Below are 23176 nucleotides of genomic sequence, written 5' to 3' on the forward strand. Positions count from 1 at the left end.
TAATTTCAAGGCAGGTGGAAGCCAGTTTACACTCACACGTCAAAAAAGAATTCAGGAATCTTTTCCAACAACAGAGTTATGACAGCAGGCTAAAAGAAAGGCAAAAAGACAGTGTTAGGATGATTTATGGTTTGTGCTGTTATATTGCCCCCAAAACTGACCTTTCACAAGAGGTGAAATATACACCTTGAAAGGATCAATAAAAGTATTTCCTGTACAAGAAATCTCTTGCCTAATGCCAGAAAGGAGGCACACAGCCTGAGAAGTGAAAACCACCAGTGCAGAGGGTGGTATAAACTATCCACATAACCCAACAGAATCAGGCAGGATGTACACTTCCCCTGGGTCAACAAACCTCTCTTTCTCAGACCCAGCTGAGCTGCTTTTCACCACACAGGAAACTAAAGCATCAACTTTAGATATTGAAAAACAGTGCCCAGTTCTACCACTTAAAAAAAAAACCAAACAAAACAAAAAACATTCTCCACAGTGGAAGTGGTTCTATCTCATCAGAATTTCCCAAGGTTGACCTGAGCCATATTTCTCATTCTGCCCCGTTCACCTTTGAGAAGAGTCTGGCTCTATGTTCCCTACACCTTGCAACCAGATTTTTGAAGACCACAAAATTTTCCCTAATCTCTTAAGACTGAAAAAAACCCAGTTCCCTGTCTCTGCTTGTCTGCATGTGCCTCAGGCCCTGAGCATCTTTGTGTCCCTACAGAAACAACAATCTGGACACTATTCCAGATGCAGCCTCACCTGCCTCAAAACCAGTTCTATTAATCCTTTATTTACATATGCAAAATGTTCCCCACAATCAAACCCATTGTAAAAAGCAAGCTAAGGTGCCCCTACCTGTAAGATCTTAATCCCAAGAAGCAGTTTAATGAGGCTTTCACAATATGAATGCACCAGATTCCTGCAAGATGAAAGATTCCACCTTAGCTAGGTCAAAAGCATGTTAGGAGAACAGGCTGTAGCTCTTTCCATTACTGTTTTTTTAAAAAACTACATACCATGACTTAAGGTAACACATGGTAATCACAGACACATACAAAGAGATTTAAAACCACACTTTAGCTCTGAACCAGCTCACTCTCTACAAGACGAGAAATGTGAAAGTCTGTGGTAAAGCTGTATCTCCTGGGAAAAAAATAACTCAAAGAGGAATTGACCTTCACCAGCCCTGTAAATTTTTTTTCACGATATTTGGTTCTTGACATAAAATGCCACGGAGTCCAATGTGTGCCATGAGCAGAGAGTAAATTCTGTGACTTAACATCCTAAACTCACTGCTATTAAAAAGCAATGTACTACACCAGCCATCCTGCCTTGTTGTGCAGCAGCTGGAGCCTTTCCCTCCACTCTGGTCAATGTTACAGCACATTACTAGAGACTAGCTCTGACTGAAGGGGAAGGCAAAATAGATTTTCTTCACCTTGACCCTTCAGTCCGTACAGGAGTACATGGCAAGAGACAGTTCTTGAACTGGTTCCTATCCTTGATGTGAGACTCCAGGCCACTGATGAACTGCTTCACAACCTGCAAAGCACAGAGAAGTTATCAACCCTCAAGGAACACCCCCAGTCAACTGCTATCCTTCAGGATGCATTTTGCAAACAGAAGATAAGCTAACCAGGAAAAGCTAACCAGGGAACTGCAGACAGAAACTGTGATGGAAGGAATGCTGGATAATAAATGAATGCTAATCTAGACCATTTCTGAAAGGAAACACTGACTGCTCTACAAAATAACTCTAAAGCAAGAGTCCCACATTTTACTTTGATTTTAAAAGGCTTTGTCTTTCTTCTTCTTCAGCTGAGCCAGCAACCTTTAATGTGACAAGAGCTGCACCCAAAAAACATTTGCAGTCAAATCACTGGCCTCAGGACTTTCACCCTGGACTTGCTGACTGGAGAGGAGCACCACATCGTGGCAGTTTTAATGCTGCCAGCTCCCACCCAACACAAAACCAAAACCAGCTTCCACCAGAAAGATCTGCAAGTGATTTTTCTCCTCTAAGAGTCTCTGTCTGTTGAATAATATTGCCCACAAAAATTACTTTGACGGTCAGAAGGACAGTGGGACCAAAAGGCTGGAACAGCAACACTGAGAGAACTTGAAATTTTTGACCACAGAAATACAAGATAAGTTGCTATGTTCCACACTTTTGAATGGGACTAGCAGGGACAGGCAGCCGCATTTGCATCTTTTGCTACTCAGCAAACAGCTTTAAAGGTGGCTCCTGCCAAAGTTACTTACGCCTGGGTAAGTAGGGTGCTTCTCCAGGGCCAGGCAGAGCTTCTTCTGGAAAGCCATTTGATCAACAGCTAAGGATAAAGTTTACAAAGAAAATAAAGAACCAGATTGTGATGTTATATTCTATCAGTATAACATCACAACAGCTACACCAAGTATGAGCTCTCAAGCCCATCCACCAATATTTTTGCATTTGCTCCATTGAAAAGTCCTGTTAGCAAAAGCCTGAGTGGAATCAGCACTTGTGCTTTCTCCAGTCAGGGCTAAGAGCAGCTTGACAGCATTGAAAAGGCTCAACACAGGAGCTCCTGAAGGCCTTGTCTGAGCTGAAAGGCAACAATGACATGTTTTTTTCCTGTTTCAGAGCTCCTGCCTCTGTAATTCAATACTGTAATCACAGATGCCATCTAATATTTTTCCATATACCTCCAATAATCTTTCAGAAGTCTTTAGAGTTAACAGGTATGCACCTAAAAAGCTGGTATAATGAGTTTAGGTGATGCACTGAATTCAGCATGAACAAAAAGTATATGACAAATAAGAGGCCAGATAGAGGTTTGCTTGAATTTTGGAACAACCTGGCTCAACCTGGCTCAAGCATTTTTGTCCTGCAAGTGAAAGAGGTCTTTATTTTGTACCAGCCATCTTTGCAGGTTTTCAGCTAAAAGCAGGAAAAGCAAGTGTTAAACTCATACCTATTTCATTCTGTCCCTCCCCAGCTTTCAGCACAACTCCTGATGTCCTAAGAAGCTCTTCAAAGACTCCCTCATTCTCCAATCCACAGAGGGCAGAGGCATTTTCCTTATCAGAAATCCGTGACTTCTTAGTTTCTGAGAAAACAAGACATGCTCTATCAAATACACAAGAAATCGAGTCAATAATCAGTATTATCAAAACCACCTGGGAGCTGTTGCCTCTATCAGTCAGTCTCCACCCCAGTAAGATGATACCCAAGCACCTACTTGGCAAGTCTGTCTTGCAGCTGTCTCCAGAACCATCTACATTCGACAATTTCCTTTTTGAAAACATGGTAACAAAACCTTTGTTGTAGCCTATAAAATGCAAGAAAAATACATGTATTTAATTAATCTCTTTTCTAAGCAAATCTACAATGTATTAGTGAATAGCAAAAGGAAACACAACAGAAATTGAGTGCTCAAAGAATGACAGATTGTGTGGGTAACCAGTATGACACCACATTTTTCTGCCGTGCATGTTAAAATCGTATTTAAATAGTGCAACACCTCACCTTTGCTAAAATTCAGTTCCTCTAAAAAAAGCCTGGCCTTTCATTCAGACATCAGGCAAATTAAACGGCAAATTAAAGCGAGCAACTATGAGCACTCAGACTGGATCCACTGATGTAAACTCAAGACCCTCTAAACTCCTCTGTAGATCTCATGAGCCCAACCACATTAACTGATCCTGTTCATGTCCCTAATCAGGTATAATGGCAAGTGAAGCCTGTCAGCACAAACCTCCATCTAACACATCCTCTTTTGTGGGGTGGCAATGATTGAAATGAAAAAATAAATCTTGACTCACCTTTAAAACTTAAAGGTTATTAAGAAAAATTGTGTGAGCATTCCACACTGAAGTTCAACTGCTTGGCAGAGGCTAGTAAAATGAGTCACTTAAAATAACAGCATGGAAGTGGAACAATTGAAAAACAAAAGTGCAGTGAGCCTTTCACGGCTGTTTTAGGCATACAAGCATCAGAAAGGCAGGTGCCAAGAGGATGTTGCCAGACTCTCTTCAGTGGTGCCCAGTGACAAGACAAAGAGAAATGGCCATAAACTAAAACACAGGAAGTTTCACCTCAACATGAGCAAAAAGCTCTTTAGGTTGCGGATGACAGGGCACTGGAAGAGCAGCCCAGGGAGGTGGTGGAGTGTTCAGCTCCGCAGACGTTCCAAACCCACCCGGACGCGTTCCTGTGTCACCTGCTCTGGGTGACCCTGCCATGGCAGAGGGGTTGGACTGGGTGATCTCCAGCGGTTCCTTCCAAACCTAACAATACTGTGACTCTGTTCCGGGTGCGAGGAGCAGCCTGACAGCACAGCCAAGCGCGCTGAGCCGCCGCCGGAGAGCCAACTCTTCATCGCACCTACTGCCAAAAGCTGCAGAGAGCCTGAGGCGGCCATTTACCCTTCCTCAGCTCAGCTCAGCTCAGCTCAGCTCAGCTCCGCCCCCCTCACCTGAGCCCCCTCACCTGAGCTGAGCCCACCTCCCGTCCCCTCCGGGCAGGGCACAGCACAGCAGGCCAGGCCAGGCCAGGCCAAAGCAGGACAGGACAGGACACCCCGCTGTCCCTCACCGTCTCTCCCGCCGTTTCTCTCACGGCGATCCCGCCGCTCGCGCTCGAGTTTCCCGCCAGCAGCGCGCGCTGACGCCGTTCCGCCGGCGGCGGAAGGGCCGCTCCCGGAAGCGGAAGCGCGGCGTGCGGCGGCGGCCCGGTGTCGGCCGGAGCCGGGCCCGAGGCGGCAGCGCCGCGATGAGCGAGCCCGAGCTGCTGCTGGACTCCAACATCCGGCTATGGGTCGTGCTGCCCATCGTCTTCATCACGTTCTTCGTGGGCATGATCCGGCACTACGTGTCCATCCTGCTGCAGAGCGACAAGCGCCTCACGCAGGAGCAGGTGTCCGACAGGTCAGGCCCGCCTCACCCCGCGCGCCCCCGCCTCCCCGGCCCGGCCCGCTAACGCCGCGTGTCTCTCTTCCAGCCAAGTCCTGATCCGGAGCAGAGTCCTTCGGGAAAATGGAAAATACATTCCAAAGCAGGTAGGGAGCCGCGCGGGTGGGCTTTCCCAAGAGGATGAGTGGGGAAGGAGCACAAAGCGCGGCAGTGCCGCGGCAGGAGCAGCGCCCGCACGGGCCCGCGGGGTTGGACACTGCCGGCTCGGCCCTGGGCCAGGGCAGTCTCCAGCAGTGCAGACCCTTAGGAATGCAGGACACAGGACCGCTCTATATGTCTTTTCTCTGGCATTTATATGAGCTGCCACTGCTTGGTGTTTTAACTGCATGCTGGCACGAGGCGTGCCTCCAGTATTTGTATGTTTCCTATCTACCCGCAATCACACAGGGATGTAATGCAAGCTTGGGATAACGAGGTGGTCATACAATGTCAGCTGAAATGTTTACTAAACTAAAAATCCACTGCTCATGGTGGCTCTGTTGGTACCAAATGTGTATTTTGTGAAATCCAGAGGTCAGCTGGGAGAGTGAAAATGTTCCATGAGTCTGTATTGCTCAACCAGCACAAAGAATTTGCACAAAGCACTAAAAGCTCTTTTATTTATTATGGGCTTTTCTTCAGAGAATTCTTATAATTATTTTTAAAATTTCAAAAAGCCAGAGGTCTGGTACTCTGAATGCAGAAAAAATTGAGGAGCTTTAGAACACAGGGGCAGTGAGGCACCTATCCAAGAAAGATGTGTTGTGAAAGAACTCCTAAGATGTCTGAATGTCTGAGCAAGAAGTAATGCTTCTGTCTTTTTACTTCTTATGGTGTTGGCATTGCCTTTTTCTGTTTTCAGTCTTTCCTGTCCCGGAAATATTTTTTTAATAACCCTGAGGATGGATTTTTTAAGAAAACAAAAAGAAAGGTAGTGCCTCCTTCACCAATGACAGGTATGTTAAGGTACCATAACTGCAGCCTGGTAGAAAAAGCTGTCACTGTCTGTGAGGGTGGAAGTGAATCAGCTTTGCAGGGAGTGTGAGGAAGGGAGTGGGACTGTTCAGCTGGGTATTGGGGGTAGCAGGGAGTGAGATCTCTCTCTTGAGTAACTCTCTTCAGTAAGACATTAGGTAACTTCATGTTGCTTAACTTCAGCCTTGAGCTGCTTGCAGCATCTCATGAGACCTGACCTCCTCAGGGTAGCCAGGAGTGGGAAGTCCTGCTCTCACTCATTTCCTTTTGCCAGTGTTTTGCTCCAGCTCCTACAGGATCTTCTCCAAAGCAATTTAATTTAACTAACATATATAGCAAAATAGTAATTTGTTGTCCTGCTTCTACCCAGATCCGCTCATAGAGGGATCAAGCAAGTTCAGAGGTCTGGGGCAAGGGATGGGGTCAGACACAGCACAGAACACCCCTGTGGTCTCATGTAGTTTCTTAATCAAACTTGCTAACATGAAATGACTTGTTTCCCTTTATTGTGATATGCTGCTACTTCACATCCAGTCTGTGATTTGCAGATCCTACCATGCTGACAGATATGATGAAAGGGAATGTAACCAATGTTCTGCCTATGATCCTCATCGGTGGTTGGATCAACATGACATTTTCAGGATTTGTCACAAGTAAGTGTCTGGAATAACGGATTTGGCTGTGTTTCTGATGATGACCTTGAGGGTCTGGGCTGCATCAGAGATTTGCTCCTCAACCTGAGAGCAGTCAGTTAGAAGCAACATAAATGTGGCTTGTGGCACTGCTGCTCTTCACTCCATGAACTGCCCAGATTTGCTTGTCCCATTGCAAAGAGGGGGGAGAATTGTTTTCAGAGTATTGGACATGGTCTCAAAGAAAATAGCTCATGTACTCAGGAACAACTGTAATGACAAAACAAGTATTTTATTAAAACTGCCTAAACTTCTGGTTGATACAGTGGATTTTCCTCTGAATCTGTCCAGGGAGTTGGTTCCTGTGTAACGTGGAGTGTACACATCAAAAATACTTAACTTAAATTCATAGTTCAGGGTGGGGGTGTGTTTCTTTACTGTTTATGTGGTAACTGCTGCTTTAACAAGAGACACTCCCCTTCATAGTCACTGAAGTAATACCTATGAGGGTTTGGGTCATCTGATTGTTTCAGAAAGTCTCTTCATATTAAAATGAATACTACAGCTTTTTCAAAAATCCAAGTTAACTTGTTATTGTATGCATTGCACTTAGACTACATTAGATGTAATAAAGGAACTACCTGCTCACTTTGCCATGTGCTTTGCAGTCATGCAGTGTCACTGTGTGAAACTGGGCTTTCTTTTCTTTATCCTGCAGCAAAGGTCCCGTTTCCTCTGACGCTGCGTTTTAAGCCAATGTTGCAGCAGGGAATTGAGCTGCTCACTTTAGATGCGTCCTGGTAAGCCCCTGTCCTCAGCTAGCAAGGTCCAGTTCCCACTTGGAAAATGTTGAGTGTGTTAATAACCCTTGGATGGTCTGTATGTACTGCTGGAATGAGGTCATGAGCCAGCTTTGAACTGACAACAACTGTGCTTGTTCTGATTTGTCAGGGTGAGCTCTGCTTCCTGGTACTTCTTGAATGTGTTTGGACTCCGAAGCATTTATACTCTCATCCTGGGCCAAGATAATGGTAAGACACTTGTCATTTCTGGGAACTGGCTTCTCCTTCCGTGGGATGTCTTCTGAGGGAGGCTGGGGAGATTTCTAAGTTTGCAGCCCAAAAGCTCTCTCATTTCTGTGAGGTTACTTACTCTCCACTGGGCTAGGTTTGACATCACTTGCAGCAAGTACCCAAATTTTCTGCACCAGCCATTGGCTCCTAAACTTCCATGGCTGTTAGCCCATGCTTTCTTTGCCATCAAATCAGAGTGCAAAAGTTTTGTGCTCGGGCTTATTTTATTTCTAGCAAGTATTGGTTTCAAGGAAAACTGCAAAGATTTCTTAATGTTACATGTGGGGCAGGACAGGTGTGTATTGGGAATGTAAAAAACTATTTTCCTCAATTCTTGTGCGTATTTTATGTAAATCTGGCTAGGATGTAGCAGGTGGCAGCAAGATGTCTTGTGAAGACTCCTGGCACAGTAGTACTGCATTCTGAGTGTTGCTGCAACATTCCCATCTATAGCTAAAAACCAGCCCAGTGGCACTGTGCTCCAGGGAATGCTCTTCAGTGACACAGAAATCAACCTCTCCTTTCTCATTTGTAGCTGCAGATCAGTCCAGGGTGATGCAAGAACAAATGACAGGGGCAGCAATGGCCATGCCAGCAGATACTAACAAAGCATTTAAGGTACAGTATTCCCACCTGCATTCCTGTTTGTGTGAGCAAGCAGGGTCGTAGGCTGCATGTAACTCGTCCTCTCCCTGTGTCAAGTAAGGGAATTGCTCTTGATTCCTGTTCCTAAAATTAGAACTGACAGCTTACAAAGGCTGTGGGAGTTGCTCTGGGTCTGGCAGAGCTTGAATACTCTAAAGTAAACCTGACAGATCAGTCATTCCTGGTACAAAGGCTGAATTTACGTCCCATCCTCTGCTTTTGTTGAGGAAGGTTTTTTTTTTTTACCTTGAGGTATAGTTCCAAAGTAGAAGCTGGCTCCCCAAAAGTTGTGTTAATGCTGCAGTTGAGCACAAGTCCAGCAGGCACCTGATGGAACTTGGGTAGGAAAATCAAGTGAGTCAGTTCAGCAGAAAATCCATCAGGATTTGACTGTTTTGAAGTTCTAAAGCCCTTTCCATAGGCACTTGCTTGTCAGATGGCCTCTGCCTTTTACAGCCCAGGTTTACTCAGGAAGGACAGTCCTGGTTTCTGTTTTTATGTACTGTAGAAGAGGTTTAGCCACACATAGCCTGCTGCCTGGGAAGCTGGGATGGTCTGCTCCTGCAGTTTCTTGTTTTCAGTAACCTCCCTGGTTAAAAATTCCACCCAGGCAGAGAGGCTCAGCCAGGGAAGAGGATGGCTGCAGTTGGCAGTGGTGCTGCAGCAGTAGCTGTTCTGTCACAGTCAGCACTGAGGTGCAATTCCAGCCAGTACTGACTCCACTTCCACCCAGTACTGGCTCTCCACAGCACTTCTGCCATAAACCACTGATTTCAGAGAGTTACCAGGATTGCCAGGTTTTTAATAGAAATTGGTGTTTATTGCCGTTTTTAAAGCAAGCAGTGCTGTGTGTAGTTCTTGTCTAACTAATCCTATGTTGCTTTCCCCTCTTCTACTGTTCACTGCCAATGCAGACTGAATGGGAAGCCTTAGAACTGACAGATCATCAGTGGGCCTTAGAAGATGTAGAAGAAGAGCTCATGGCAAAAGACCTCCATTTTGAAGGCATGTTTAAGGAAGAACTTCAGACCTCCATCTTCTGAATTTGAAAATATGCTTTTGTCTCTTCTTGTAAAAGTTATTTGAAAAGAAATCTGTTATCTAAAACTATATAATGTATTTTAGCAAGGCTGAGAATAAAAGAAAAACATCATGTTCAGAACTGCAGTGCCCTCACTTTGATTTGAGCCCAAGGACACACACACACTATTTCCTCATTAATTTAATCCTTCCCAAGTCCATTTGTAAGCACCTGAGTGCCCACACAGCCCCTCCTGCCTGCCACATGCACAGCAGGGTGTTGCCCAAGGGTGCCTAGCTGTTATTTACTGGGCCACGTGGGGATAATAAATGCTTTAAGCTGTCCCTTTGACTATCTTCTTGCACTGTAGAGAACAGGGAGTAACTGTTCCTGGCTTGTCCTGCAAAAGCTCCTTAGACCTCCTCCCTAGGGACAAGTCCCAACCTGGGAAAATTCTTCCTAAACCCAGAGTATGGAAGCTCTTCCCTACTCTGTGGCTGGTTTTTTCTTTTTTCCTCTTCTTTATTCTGAGCACCATTCTCAAGGGGAAAATACACATCCTCTTCAAAGCAGGAGCTGAGCCAGAACTGTGACACAACCTGTTTTCTGTCCTCATGAAGTCTTCCCAGTGAACAGGAAAGCTGCCCCTTTGTTTTTCCTTCTTCCCACGATGGGTTTCACACCATGCTTTGGAGGTCAGCCCTTCACAGCAAAGCTCACCAGCTGCTCTACAATAAGGCTCATTAACCCTCAGGAGCTCCAGCTGAGATCAAGCTCCTCTGCTCTTACACTGTAATTGTGGCATGAAGACTTCAAACCTTCTTTCAACGGTTTCACAGCCCACCTTGGCCTGCAAGATTGGGACAATCCCCCACACAGGCCCATTGCACTTCCTCAGCTTTTTCCAGCCTCCTCTCACAAATGGGTTTGGTTGCTTGGGGAGGAAATTAAGATTGCAGGACAGTTATCTCAGTGGTACAATCACAGGCAGCCCTGATACCCCTGGAGAAAATTGACAGAAGGAAGACCAGAACCTCTGAGGGATCTGCAGAGGAAGAGGAAGGATGAAACCATAGCTGAGGCTACCCGGTGCCACAAAAAGACAAGGACAGCTTTGCTAGAGCACCAGGTAGCAGCAACCCAGCTCTGCAGGTGAGAAATGGCAACCCTGGAGCAAACAACCCTCAGCTGTGCAGAGCTGTGCCCTCAACAGCTGATTTTCTCCCAGTTCCCACTAGCTCTGCAGGCCTCACCTTCCCCCCCAGCCCAAACTACTCCTGGACCACCAGGCATCCCCACAACCAGCAGTCTTAGGCCACATAATGAAAGCTGAAAATACAACAGAACCCAATTTCAGTGCAAACCACTCTTTAATTTTTCTCTTTGTACAACAGAGCCAGCCACTTACAAAGTGCTAGTCTAAAAAACAGTCTGGTATTACAGCACACACACACCAGCCGAAGCCCAGCAGCTCAGAGGCAGAGAAAGCAGAGCTGGGCCACTCGTTCTGCAGTACAACAGAGTCTGTTCAGCATCTGAGATTGAGCCCCACAAATGCATTTCTCGGTGTCAGCACAGGTAGGGAGGCAAGGAGGAGAACAAAGGCTATTTCAGATTGATTTCTCTTTTAAAAAGGTCTTTTACTGCTCTCCCTTTCCTCTATTCCCCATTTTGGAATGCCCACATGACTTACTTTCAGGGTAAAACAAACAAAAAAATGCTGATTAGAGTAATTTCAGTGCAGTGCTACAGCTTAAAAATTGCCTTTTGCATGCTCCCCTCAGTAATAAGGAAAAAAATTACAATATTAAGAGTTGCAAAAATAAAACTGAATGGCAGAAGCAACTAAGCAATTGTGATCTCAAAATTCAAATTTTAATGCTTTAAAAGCAAAATTCCACAAAGAATCACACCAGTAGCATGCTGGCTAGAGATAATGCTCCCTCCTCCTCTCCATCACCTGCCAGTGCCATGGCAAAGTGATGCCTGGTGCTGCCCTCTCAGGGTACAGAGACAGGCACACTACAATTTCCTACAGGGCCTCCTGCCTGGAGCTGAGCTGGCAAGTTTGGAGTTAAATGGATGAGTGTTGCTGACCACAAGATGTGATGGTCAGCACTGAAGCCACAGCAAGCATATATTCCAAGGGGAACAAAAAGCACAGTGATGGCCAGTCTCAGCCTTTCATTCTGCCAACACACTTGGATCCTAGAAGGAAAAGCCCTCCTGTTTGGTTCACTACCTTGAGCTAGATTTTTCCCTAAAAAATACAGGCTAAAGCTCTAGAATTTTTTCCCATTTTTCACATGGAAGACCAGTTCTCCACTGAGACTCATAAGAGTGTCTTCTCAAGAAGAAAGCTGGACTTGAGTCCTAAAAGCAACACAGACAGTAAGACAGAGGGAAGAGCATTTGCCAGTTGTGACAAAAGGATGGCAAAAGGATGGAGCAGAACCATTGAGCAGCACAGGCAAACAGGACCTGGGAAGGGACTATCACACCTGAAGCCCCACAGGGAGTGATCAGGGGATATAAATGGCATCACTCAAGGGAGGAGGAGGGCTGAAAGAAAGAGCAGTCCAAAAAAAACAAAAGTTGCAAGAGAAAAGGCTGAAAACTCACAATCCATTGCACTGGGCTGTCAACCCTATAGGTGACAGCTCTGGGGACACAGTGCTGAGCTTGGCTGGAGACATAAATGAGCAAAAAAGGATAAAAATGCTGTCACTGCACAAACCATAGGAGAAATGCAGGCGGCAGAAAAGTGCTTACAGAGCAGCCTGGAAGTGAGGGGTGTAGGAGATGGAAAGGACAAGAAATCATCACTGTTATGGATAGTATTTTCTCTGCAGAAGAACAGGTGCCAGAGCAGCTGTATCCTGCATCTCCATGGGGATCAGCCTGCACATATGCCATACCATAGGCAGGTATGATTCACTTCTGGCCGAGATTCCTGCATCACTGGATTCAGTGTTTACATGAAAAATGCTGAGTCAAAACTGCCCAGGAGAGCCTCAAACACATCAGTGAAAAGGATGCAAGCAAGAGAAACATTTGTTGCTTTGCCAGGAGACCAAGGTACAATGGCAGAAACTGCAACAGACCAGATGTACAAAGATTTGAACTGAGCTCCAGAAAGGGTGCAGGAGGCCTCCCTGACACAGGCAGGGCCCAACAGCAACACCAGAGTTGGCAGGAAGCCCCAATGCCGATTCACAGAATCGTACCCACCATTCTCCTCCACGAGCCCCTGCAAGGCTCAGCTGTGCCTGGCGTCCAGCTCAGGCTGTCCTCTCCCAACCCCAGCTATAACCCTCAGCCCAAGAACCACAGCCCCAACCCCTGCCTCTAGCCACACAGCTCAGCCAGATTTTAAAAAGAACTTTATTGAAGCTCCAATATATATTATTTTTGGCCTCTAAATACCCAAGTGTCAGCACCTATTCCTGGCTCTTCAGTGCTATTCTGTAACCCCCAGCACTGAATCTTTCAGTGCTTGATTTTCTGCTTGACCCCTACAGAAGGAAGAAAAATTTTCAGGCGCCTCAGGCATTGCTTTTACAAGAGCAACCACTACCATGGTGGCAGAGTGCTGGAGGTGGTGCTTAGTTGGTGTCCATGCCATCACACTCTTCTTGGGGAGGCGAGGGGGCAGAATGTTCCTCGCTGTTTCGGCGCTGATAAAACAGCACATATGCGGCTTTTGTCTACCAAACAAAAAGAAAACCCATCTGAAACCATCCACACAGCTTGGCTGGAATTTCATGCCCAAAGCAGGGAACCACACTTTCACCATTGACTTGGAACAGCCTCAAGCCAAATACTCACCACTATTTGGTCTTCTGAAGCCACCGAGACGCTGCTGTCGTCAAAGTAGTACCACTTGTCATTCACCTTGTTCTTTGCATAGGCAGTGTCTGTCAGGGAACAAACTGCAGCTCAGCATCCAGGGAGAGTCAGCAGGGAATACACACCTGGGACACTTGGAATTCCAACTGCTTGTGCATGGGAGGCCAGGAGCCAGCTTTGGCATTCCCTGCCCTGAGCCTAGTTAACCAGCATAAATATCTACAACACGCCAGCTGGCCCAGCTAGTCTAGGACCAGGTTCCATGTACCAGGCTTATCCCTGACAGCTGAGATACACAGAAAAGAAATGGAAAAAAAATAACAGGCTTTGTTCACTGCCCTTGAGTAAGAGCTTTCCCAAACACACACAGCTTAAGATGGTGCATTTTCACTTGAAAGAGAAGTTTTCTGCCAATGATGGATTTGATCTAGTGCTTGTAAGAGTCCTCACTCAAGAAGCAAGTTAGAAGTCCCTCAAAGTCTCTTCCAGCTAAAACTTCTCTGACTGTGATCTCCAAACTAAGAACATGTGTCCCTCCAGGAGTTTATCATCCCCTCATGGTAAATCGCTTCTGAGTGGTTCTACAAGTGTCACCTCAGCAGAGATCTGCACAGACACCTGGTACAGGGAACTCACCCACAGACACTGCAGCAAATCCAGTGACAGAAAACACAGACTCATCATGTATCAAACTTGTATACAAGTGGCTTTTTCTCCTGATGAAATGACATTTTCCCAATGTCAGTCCTTATCAGTGCAAAGGTGGAGACATTCTACTGTCAGCCCGTGTTGCAATTTCAGATTCAGCATTGAAAAATCTTGACTCCACTCATAAACTGGGGAACACCATCACATGAACTACTAACTAATGACTACTAACTCGGGTCCCACAGGCATCAGTCAGACCTCAGGCCAAAGTGCTGCTACCTACCTGCCCTCCCAATCCTAAGAGGATCCCAATATGACACTCACCTGCACACAGGTCAGTTTTGGACCACAAACCCTTGGTGAGGGCTATTGCAGGTGTCCCAAAGCACACAGCCCTCCCATGAACCCTCTGCCCATATTTCCTTGCACACAAAGGACACAGCAGCAGTTACTCACAGTGGCCCACTCCCATGGCTCCATAGTGATTGGAAACTGCAATGAGGTCATACACGTATGAACCAGCTCTTGGGTCACAGACAAACTCGGACATGTTCAAACCCCTGGAAGGAAACCCAAAAGTATCAGTGCACCAGTAAGCAGCACTTTTTAGGAAGTGAAGCACGGCACCAATGAAGCAGCAGTGCTGCTCCGCTGCTCAGGGGCCAGGTGTTGTTAGTGTGAAGACCAGACTTGTTACCCCTCCCACACAGGGCAGGTCCTGGCAAACACACCAAGCACTGCCAGAAGGTTTAGAGGGAGGTGTTGAATAAAACAGTTTGGAGTGTCCCTGTGTAGGTAGGCATGAAGAGTGAGATAGGAGTAGTAAGGGATATGCTTCATCCCACAGCAGGATGCTGGCAACCAGAAGCAGAGGGACAAGGCAGGCTTTCATCTTGTACTTGTGGAATACTCAGTACTACAAGTGCAGCTCTGCCCAAAAAAATTGCTAGAATTGCTACAGAAGTTCCCTTGATTGAATCACATGGGCTTAATTTCATTTCAGAAGAAACAGTACCTGCCAGTAATTAATACTCTTTGAGATGTATAAAGGTGATTACTATTAACAAAAACCATCCCCCAAGAAACTAAGCATCTCAACTCATGCCTGCTTTCCAGCTGTTCAAACCCAGAAAACACCTGTTCCAGTTACAGTTTTAACAAGCCCACCCAACGGAAACATCAGAAGTACATTTTTCTTGACCGAGTTCTTTAAGCTCTTCCTAGCTCAAGGGAAGAATCCTACCTGATGGGGAATTCCACAACAGTGTCAAGTTTATCCCTCCAGTATCTGCTGTATGAGAACCGTTTTAAGTGTACCACCAAAATCCTGGGCAAAGACCACAAGTCAAACTTCTTTGTGGCCTGCTGATGTTTCTTACAGTTAGGGCAGTACCTGAGGAAAGAGTAACAAGCAAGGAAATCAATGACTGCATTAAAAGAAAAGCTTCTGGCCCTTCCAATTAAGATGCCTCAGTAGCACAAGCACAGTTCCTGCCTTACACAAGGCACACTGCCTCAGAGAATTCCAAACTCCAACTTGCTTTCACTTCATAGGCAAAATGTCCTATGGCAAGGATGTTAACTGCACATTGTACAAAAACTAACCTTTAAAAATAGCCTGATTGTTGGAAGCTACGTTCCCACTGACACTTTTTTCCTTAAATATAGGTGGGAAACAAATACTTTTTATTAACCCATGTCCACAGCCTATTGAGTCAATGACTTAATACAGATCTGATAGACTTCTCAAAGATGAGGACAAAAGGACAGACCTGGGAAATTGTAAGAATCCCATGACAAATCATATGAACTCAAACAGTTATGGCATTTTATGGTAAATATAGCAGGCAGGCAGAGGTTCTTACCAAGGGTCATGTTCACCAAGTGTTTCCATAGTTGTGAAGAGCTCTATGCAGTCTCTGAGGGCTACTACAGCCTTCTTCTTCTGTGGTTGTAGCATGCTTCCATGTTTTTCAAATGCCTAGTGAAAGAGATGGGTGCTTTACTCAATTTCATGTACTCTGTAATCCTTGACATCACAAAATTACATGCCTACCTTTTCACACCGCCTATTTCTGCCCCCCTTCCCCACCAAGACAATTATCTCTAGCTTCAAGCCACACCTTTCTTGTGTTAAAATAGTCCATAAAAGAAAGTATGTCCTCACTTAGATTTGGGGCTTTTAAGTAAAAACAGATTATTCTGTTACAAAATATGACCCATCAGAACACTGTTTACTGTCACCTTTTAAATACCATGCAAGTTTACACACAGATTACATTAGTATGAAAAGAGCATATTACAACCTGTGCCTCTTGTTCATCATAAAGTAGCCTCCGTGTCTCAGAATCCCAGTCAATAGCAACTGCAGAAAAAGCTACAAGAAAGAAGAAACATTTACTGCATGGGTGTAAAAAGAAGGAAGAGAAAAAAAACCAGCAAGAAAATAATTACCATTCAGTTTTAAGATTTTTCCTTCAACAATGGAGTTTATCTCTGAGGTCCCAGAAGAATTCACAAGGCTAAAAGTGAAATGCTGTTTCTTGCAAGGCTGCAGGTCTCTTGCTGACTCCACCTGCATGCAACCCTCAGAGGGGCAGGGATCAACTTCTGTCAGCTTTTCCTTGCCTTCCTCTCCACCATCCTGATGTTCCATCTCTTCAATGTCACCTGGAAAAAATTCAAAACATGGACAATATTACAGGGCTTCAGTGAAAGTTTAGCCAGATACCTCCCATGGACAGCTGTCTGCATCAGCCTGCACAACAAACACCAATTATGCAGAAAGCAATGATAAGGCACACTGAAAAAGAAACCTCTGCTTGTTAACCAACTCCATCTTAAGCTGCAATTTTCCCTTTAGTAGATGCCACTTAATGTGCTGGATTCCATATCTTGGAATCAGGCATGATGGAGTGCAGTAGGTTACCAATGACACCTTCTGACAGCACACCCTAAAAAGCAAACCCAAGAGAGAATGAGCAAGGCTGCAGCTGGGTGTCTTCACAGACAGGAATGTGTAAATCGCCAGGAAAGTTATTTCCATTCTTAGGGGAAAATTGGCAGGTTTTTTCCGCATTTAACTTATTCCAGCTGTTACCTTCAGGGTTACACAAATTAATAACTTCAAACAGGAAAGGGAAACACAGATTTGCCATCAGCATTAAAAGCTTCCTAGTGGTCATCTAGCCTAGCAATGAAATTGTGATACTATGTCCTCCAACAGAAAGTACCACTTTATTTCTCCACACTCTGTCTTTGTGATCTAACAGGCCTGTTTTCATCACCAAAAGGCGTATCAGGAAGAATTGCCTCTGGAGGGAGGCACCTGAATGCTCCCAAGTAAGCAAGGACATCCCTAACACTGGTCAGGATGAAAGCACACCACACCTTGTTCTCCAGCTGCTGCTTAAGCACATCTGATCTCCCTAGGAAGGAAATGGTGTACAAGATTCCCCCTGTATCACACAGATGTCCAGCACAATAGCATGGTTTAATCATGGGGGAGAAACAATCTGCTAGAGCTTAAGCCAACTACACACAGCACAAACCAAATGCTATTAGAAAGCTTCAAGTGCTGAAAAGCTTCCAGCAAATTTTGAAAGAGCTTTACCTTCAACCACACCATTGGAGCCATTGCAGGTTCCTTTGTCTGGGCAAGGTGGAGAGTATTCTTCTGCCAGAGGGAGTTTCACGTAGCGGCTGAAGAGAAAGGATACGTTTATCACACAACCATACTGCAAGCTGTTCATCAGAACAGCAGTATCCCCCTCTACCAACAGCTCTTGCTGCCCAATCCCCCCCAGCAAACCAGAATCCATCCTGAACAGCACCATTTACATCACAGAACCAAGAGCTCTCAGAATAAGTCAAACAACAGTTCCCTAAGTCTCTGCTCTCACTGCTTGTTCCAAGTATACTGGCTGTATATTGAAAAGGCAAAAATAAGTTATGGTGGCCCCATCTGTGAGCCCTGAAATCATGCCCACAGTTCTACTCCTGACTCCTTTTGCAAGGCTGAGCCAGCAATATCTGTTACAAAGCCCAAAAAAACAGGACCTTGAAATGTCCCTGGGGCCTCCAGACACTAATGAAATGCAAATCCTGGTTTATACAACCCACACAAATCAAGAAAAATTCTCCCTGTTAACAACGATTCAGTAATCCTATTACAATGTAATTGAATAAGCAACCTCTAGAGCTTGGCATAGGATTCAAAGGTACAGCCATGACTTACCTGATCTGCTCCAAAACCACACTGTACAGGTGATCCACAGTGAGCTTGTGTTTGGGCACAGATATTAGCAGTGGCTGCCCAAAGAGCACAGTCCCTGAAGTATTGCTGGATTGCCTCATTGTCTTTTCCCGAAAGTAAATGGAGAGAGTAACATACTCCGAGCCATCCTCACTTGGCTTGCAAACTTCATACCTGTTCAAAAGACAGGCATTTCCATGGGTTATTGCTGCTGCCAAGAGTACCAGGTAGGACCAACATGAACTCAGTCCAGCAACTCCAACAGGCACAGAAGGGTTGTACTGTCCTCATGTTACAGAGCAGTTTCCTGAACACTCCCCACAGCTCACAGTGGCACAAGATACACATCTGCCACCAACTCAACTGCCACCTTCCTTCTGCCTTTATTCCTAATTCAAATCCCTATTACCAATCACCTCCCAAGACACTACCCTGACAACTACACAGTGCTTCAATTAGTGAAAAATACTAAATGTACTTTGAAATCTCTCTGACAATGTCCCCCCTGGAGAAAGATATCCTCTTGATACCTTGGGTCTTGCATTCTCCAGCCTCTCAAACAGTTTTATGGCCCAAGCTCACATCACAGAGCAGTTAATGTTTCATAAAACCAAGAGTTTGGAAACATGTGCTTCACAGAAAAATCCAAGGGCAGTAAACAAACAAGAAAAATTCTGGAAGACAACAAACAGCCTGGGAGAACAGTGAGGAGACTGAGATGCAGCTTGTGCCCTGGGTGAAACAGCAAATGAGATATTTGCAGCTGTCAGAGGCAAAAGAAATCACGTGGTCCAACACTATCACACTGTTTACTTCAGGGCTATTCATTACAAAAGACTCATTTTCAGGGATGCCAAGTCACACTGCTCTCTAATTTGGTTAGTCACCTGTCCCAGATTTATCTTAAAACTGAAAGAGAAAGAAAGATTTCACAAAAGATGTCACTACACATAATGACCAAGACCACAATCACACATCTGAATGCACCAATCTCCTACCAATTCTCTTACATTAGACAAGCCACCTCCCTTCTTTCAAGAGATGAGAAACATTTTTCATGCCTGTGTTCAGAGTAGGGAGAAGAATGTATTTCAGAGCTGTCATTCTGCTTCATCCTACTTAAAACAAAAAAGGATCCCAGCTTGGGGCTTGGACTGAGTCAGTAGAGCACATGAAGGAAAGCATCCTTCCAAAGATGCCAGCCCACCAAGAACACAAGACTTCAGAGTCAGCATAAGAGAATCCAACGCCAGCAGCTCTTGGGGTTTTCTAGCCTGTCAATGCTGTTCAGCTGACACTAGCACTGCATACAGTTCACACTCCAAAAGTTTCCCGAGAAACAGCACAACAAAGGTGAACTTATTTCACTTAGGACTTTTTAAACTACAAAAGGCCATACTCAGTCCCAGAACACAACCTGTGACTAATGCCAGGTCCTATGAAACCCTTAAACTGGATTCCTGTTACACAGATCAGTGCATGACACTCCTGTGACTGCATCTCATACCACCTACACTGTGCTCTGCAAGCAGCAATTAATGAAGCCACATTTACACTCCACCCTCACGCAACTGAATGGAGCCCTACCCATGAGATAGGACAGATGGGACAGAAAGAAAAGGCTATTCCCACAGCCAGGAGTCATCCATCACAAACAGCCAGCATGCAGCACTCCATAACACTCTGCAGAGAGCATCTCACACACTTCTCACCACAACACAACAAATCTGGTTACTCAAGTGTCCCTCTACCCACTCCACCTCAGAACACCTTTTTTTACATACGAGTCCTACAAGAAAACATATCAGAATCAAGAACTATCATTTTTATTATCTCCCAAGCAACAACTATTTCTTGGAAAAAAGAACCAAACCCAAAGTAGTTTATGTATAGTGTAAGGAAGGCTGTAGAGCTGATACTGGAAATTGCTGGACAATACACCCTAATTCTGTATATTACAAGTTATTTGAAAAAAATAGAACATGAAGATGATGCTACTCCAGACTACACAACACAGTTTTAGAAGTCAGAAACATTAGCTCAGCTGCTAGCACACTTCTAGATACTGGCTGGTTGCCTTCATAATTCATGACAACTCAGAAAAGTGTCTGAAAACCGGTAAGCTAAAGGGTAGGACTTGACCAGTCTTTATCAGCATTATTAAGGTTCAGGTCTGTGGTTTCAACTCAGAAAGGAGGCAGTGAGTAATGAGATAACTTTTCTTCCACTGCATAGTGAAGTTAAGCAAGTGCACAGAAGGATGGAAAGCTATGAAGGACCAGAGCTACATAAAAGGACACTGAAAGAAAAAATACTCTGAGCTAAAACCAGGCTAATATGTCAGTTGTATGTTATTGAAACATTCCCTCACAGGTGCCAGGATCTATGATATTAACTCCAGCTGCAAAACACTATGCAGATCGTAAGTCAATCTACAGCAAAAACCAAGAAGTCTATTTTGAAAGAGAATGGAGAAGGGCAGGGAAAAATGCCACTGCAGAAGCTGCCAAACAGATCTGCCTAAATGGGGTTACTGCTGCACACCAACCCAGAGATGCTGCTGGGAAAATACAGGAGGGTCAAAAGTACACAATAAGAATAAACACAGAATTGGAAAAAAACTGGGAGAAACTGCTGCGCATATTCCGATCTCTTCTAGGAAGTGGAGATACTCCTAATGTGTTTACTTTCATAATACCAGAACACACACAAACAAGTAAACTGAGATAAGACACTGCAAATGTCACTTTCTTAGACAATGGACAGCTTGCCCTGTAGAACCTGGTCAAAGGATTTTGCCAGGCTTGCAGAGGAATAAGATTAAAAACAATGAGGGAATCCACACAGAAAGTTTAAAGAAAACTTAAATAAATACAAGCTCTTTTCAGAAAGGATGCAAACCCTCATTTCAAACGAGAAAACCTCAATTTTAGCAAGAGTGAACAAACATCATAGATCAGTCTGCTACATAGAACTCACACATTTCAAATGTTTCATATAAAGCTACTGGACTAGCTGGCCTGCTGACATCATTAACTCAGTTCAGTAATTGCTGTAGCCTCAGTCACATTAACAAACCTGACATCTCTGCAGCCAGGGATGTTTTTTCAAGACCATGAACTCATCTAAATGTAATACACAGCATGTTGTAAGAGAAGGCAGAAAACATGGCATGTATGGCAAACTGAATAGATCCTAATCAAATATGCACACTTTGATAGGTTAAAGGTGACCTGCAAATCAATTTGTGAAACTTTTCTCAACATAAACAATAAATGTTATGTAATATGCCCCATTAGCCAGGCTAAGAGAACAGGGGTATCTAGTTTATCCATCAGAACATTCTTCTTCTTAGTTCCCAAGAACTAGAGAAGAAATACTAAGAGTAATACCCCTGAAATGGGCTGTGGAGTTTGTTTTCACGTGGTACTTACCTGAGCCCTTGTAGGCCGGCTCCAAGCTCCAGCAGGATCCCTGGTGATGGGATATCACCAGCATGGTGCATGTGTGGGAGTTACATTGGAGCGGGAGCCGGAGGTCCTAGTGGGGCTGGGCTTCCCAGAACCTGAGGAAAAGAAATAGCAAGTGTTTGGGTCATGTGCTGAATGCTGTGCTCTGCTTAGCCTGGGCAATGAGAGCATTCAGCACGAACACTGAACTACTGTCATCAAATTGATTTGCAGACCACCTTTACAGGAGTGATTTCTGATCATTTGCCACGGACCTCCCTGTCCTTCCACAGAACAACATGCTTGGAGAGAATCCTTTCAAAGGCTGGGAGAAGTGGGATACTCCCACCACTCTCTGGCTGCCACTGCCCTTACACGTTGGATCAGTGATCTTGTTTCAAGGATTCTACTAACCCCCTCCCTTTCTGCATCTCAGCTCTTCTCTGATGCTAAATATTAACACATCTTGCACCAGGACCACCTGACAGTTCCAAGCCTGTCAAGATGAGAAAGAGATGAGTGCAAAGCCTTGTGAAAGAACAGGCTTGGAGAATTTCAGACCCAATTCTCCTCCCCTTTCATGTGATTTGGAGAAGAAAATGAACAGTTTTGTCCTCTTATGTTAAAGGTGCCAGGCTCATTTTGGGATGCATCTCAGTTATGGTAATGTCACCTAAATAACAAGAAGCCCAGTAGTATTTGCATTTCTTCTTTTTGAGGTTTTACTATCAGAGATCACAACAGGTAACATAATACACTAGAAGAGCTGATGAACCAGAAACTGAGCAGCTCAGAGGGAAAATGTATCTTACACTTCTAGAGCACATCTTTGTTTTCCATACTGCAATCCATTCATCTCAAGTTCCAAATGAAGTGCAATTCTCACGTGCTTCCTCACTCCCCCACATGCAGCATTCCCCACTACTTTAGTAGCACATTAAAATTCACGGTATACATCTCAAGATGTCCAAGATGCCCAGCAAAAACCAGAAGGCTGAATGTGTCTTCTCCCATTATGCTACAGGGAAAACAGGGAAAAAACCCCACAGATTTTCCCACCACTGAAATAACCCAAAAAAGGTGCAAGCTCAATACTCCTTATGTCCAACATACTGCACATTTAACCAACAGCAGAATCTGGACTACAATATCTGTGTCTGCAGACCATATCTTCTGTCAAGCAAATACTCCTGTCAAGCAAATGCCAAGGCCCATTCCAGCTGCTTTATTCCTAATGCAATACACGGTGAGAGCTCAGTGACATTTCCAACCAAAGTACTTCAGGGAAATCCATGATCTGCTCAGTAACAAATCAATAGATTTGAACCAAAAGTTGACAACAGAAATTGGTCTCAAAAGCAAGACACCAGTGCAAAAGTATTGACTTTAGATTTTTTTTTTTTAAATCACAGCCCTGCTGGAGCACAGATCTCCTGAAGTGTTGGAGTTTTTGAATTTTGAATTGAGATGTGAGTTGCCAGCTGGCCAGTGCACAATACAATAAAATCAGAAGTCTGTCAAACCACAGGGGTAGTGTTGTCACAGGCGGGTCTGGCTACTGCTCTCAGCAAAGCAAACCTGCAGAAACATTGTAAAACACTGACATTTATATTTAAAGTTTTCAATCCTGAGACAATTTAAGATGATGCTAAGAAACATACAGAAGGCAAGAACTGGCAGTTTAAGTTACAACCAGA

At 44.7% G+C, this 23176-nt stretch overlaps 3 protein-coding genes across 5 annotated transcripts in view; 1 reads left to right on the forward strand and 2 right to left on the reverse strand.

Annotated features, from left to right (window-relative positions):
- The window catches only part of FANCD2 (FA complementation group D2), a 33890-nt gene extending 29398 nt beyond the window's left edge, over positions 1 to 4492 (reverse strand). Inside the window, exons 1-7 of one of the 2 annotated variants that reach the window (XM_085072758.1) lie at positions 4472 to 4492; positions 3222 to 3311; positions 2955 to 3089; positions 2263 to 2330; positions 1439 to 1542; positions 856 to 919; positions 37 to 89 (exon numbers count right to left, since the gene is read on the reverse strand). In XM_085072758.1, the coding sequence (XP_084928884.1) occupies positions 37 to 89; positions 856 to 919; positions 1439 to 1542; positions 2263 to 2330; positions 2955 to 3089; positions 3222 to 3288 (491 nt within the window). In that variant the 5' untranslated portion in view covers positions 3289 to 3311; positions 4472 to 4492. Of the gene's footprint in view, positions 1 to 36; positions 90 to 855; positions 920 to 1438; positions 1543 to 2262; positions 2331 to 2954; positions 3090 to 3221; positions 3312 to 4202; positions 4361 to 4471 lie in introns of those variants that run through there. The other variant, XM_085072757.1, reaches the window with a different exon arrangement.
- A 179-nt stretch (positions 4493 to 4671) lies between these two features.
- Positions 4672 to 9419, forward strand: EMC3 (ER membrane protein complex subunit 3). Its single transcript, XM_085072760.1, has 8 exons — positions 4672 to 4908; positions 4982 to 5039; positions 5795 to 5888; positions 6456 to 6560; positions 7258 to 7339; positions 7491 to 7570; positions 8148 to 8230; positions 9172 to 9419. Exons 1-8 carry the CDS (start codon positions 4754 to 4756, stop codon positions 9298 to 9300), a joined length of 786 nt encoding a protein of 261 aa, XP_084928886.1. The 5' UTR covers positions 4672 to 4753; the 3' UTR covers positions 9301 to 9419.
- Positions 9420 to 12644: 3225 nt separating this feature from the next.
- USP4 (ubiquitin specific peptidase 4) overlaps positions 12645 to 23176 on the reverse strand; it is a 30279-nt gene continuing 19747 nt past the window's right edge. For both annotated transcript variants that reach the window (XM_085072762.1, XM_085072761.1), the window contains 9 exons: positions 18013 to 18204; positions 17389 to 17477; positions 16230 to 16445; positions 16082 to 16152; positions 15641 to 15756; positions 15019 to 15168; positions 14232 to 14335; positions 13107 to 13195; positions 12645 to 12985 (listed from right to left, as the gene is read on the reverse strand). In XM_085072762.1, coding sequence (XP_084928888.1) covers positions 12884 to 12985; positions 13107 to 13195; positions 14232 to 14335; positions 15019 to 15168; positions 15641 to 15756; positions 16082 to 16152; positions 16230 to 16445; positions 17389 to 17477; positions 18013 to 18204 — 1129 coding nt within the window. In that variant the 3' untranslated portion in view covers positions 12645 to 12883. The remainder of the gene's footprint in view (positions 12986 to 13106; positions 13196 to 14231; positions 14336 to 15018; positions 15169 to 15640; positions 15757 to 16081; positions 16153 to 16229; positions 16446 to 17388; positions 17478 to 18012; positions 18205 to 23176) is intronic.

Source organism: Lichenostomus cassidix, chromosome 12 (assembly GCF_008360975.1).
Source record: "Lichenostomus cassidix isolate B80296 chromosome 12, HeHo_3.0, whole genome shotgun sequence".
Lineage (NCBI taxonomy): Eukaryota > Metazoa > Chordata > Aves > Passeriformes > Meliphagidae > Lichenostomus > Lichenostomus cassidix.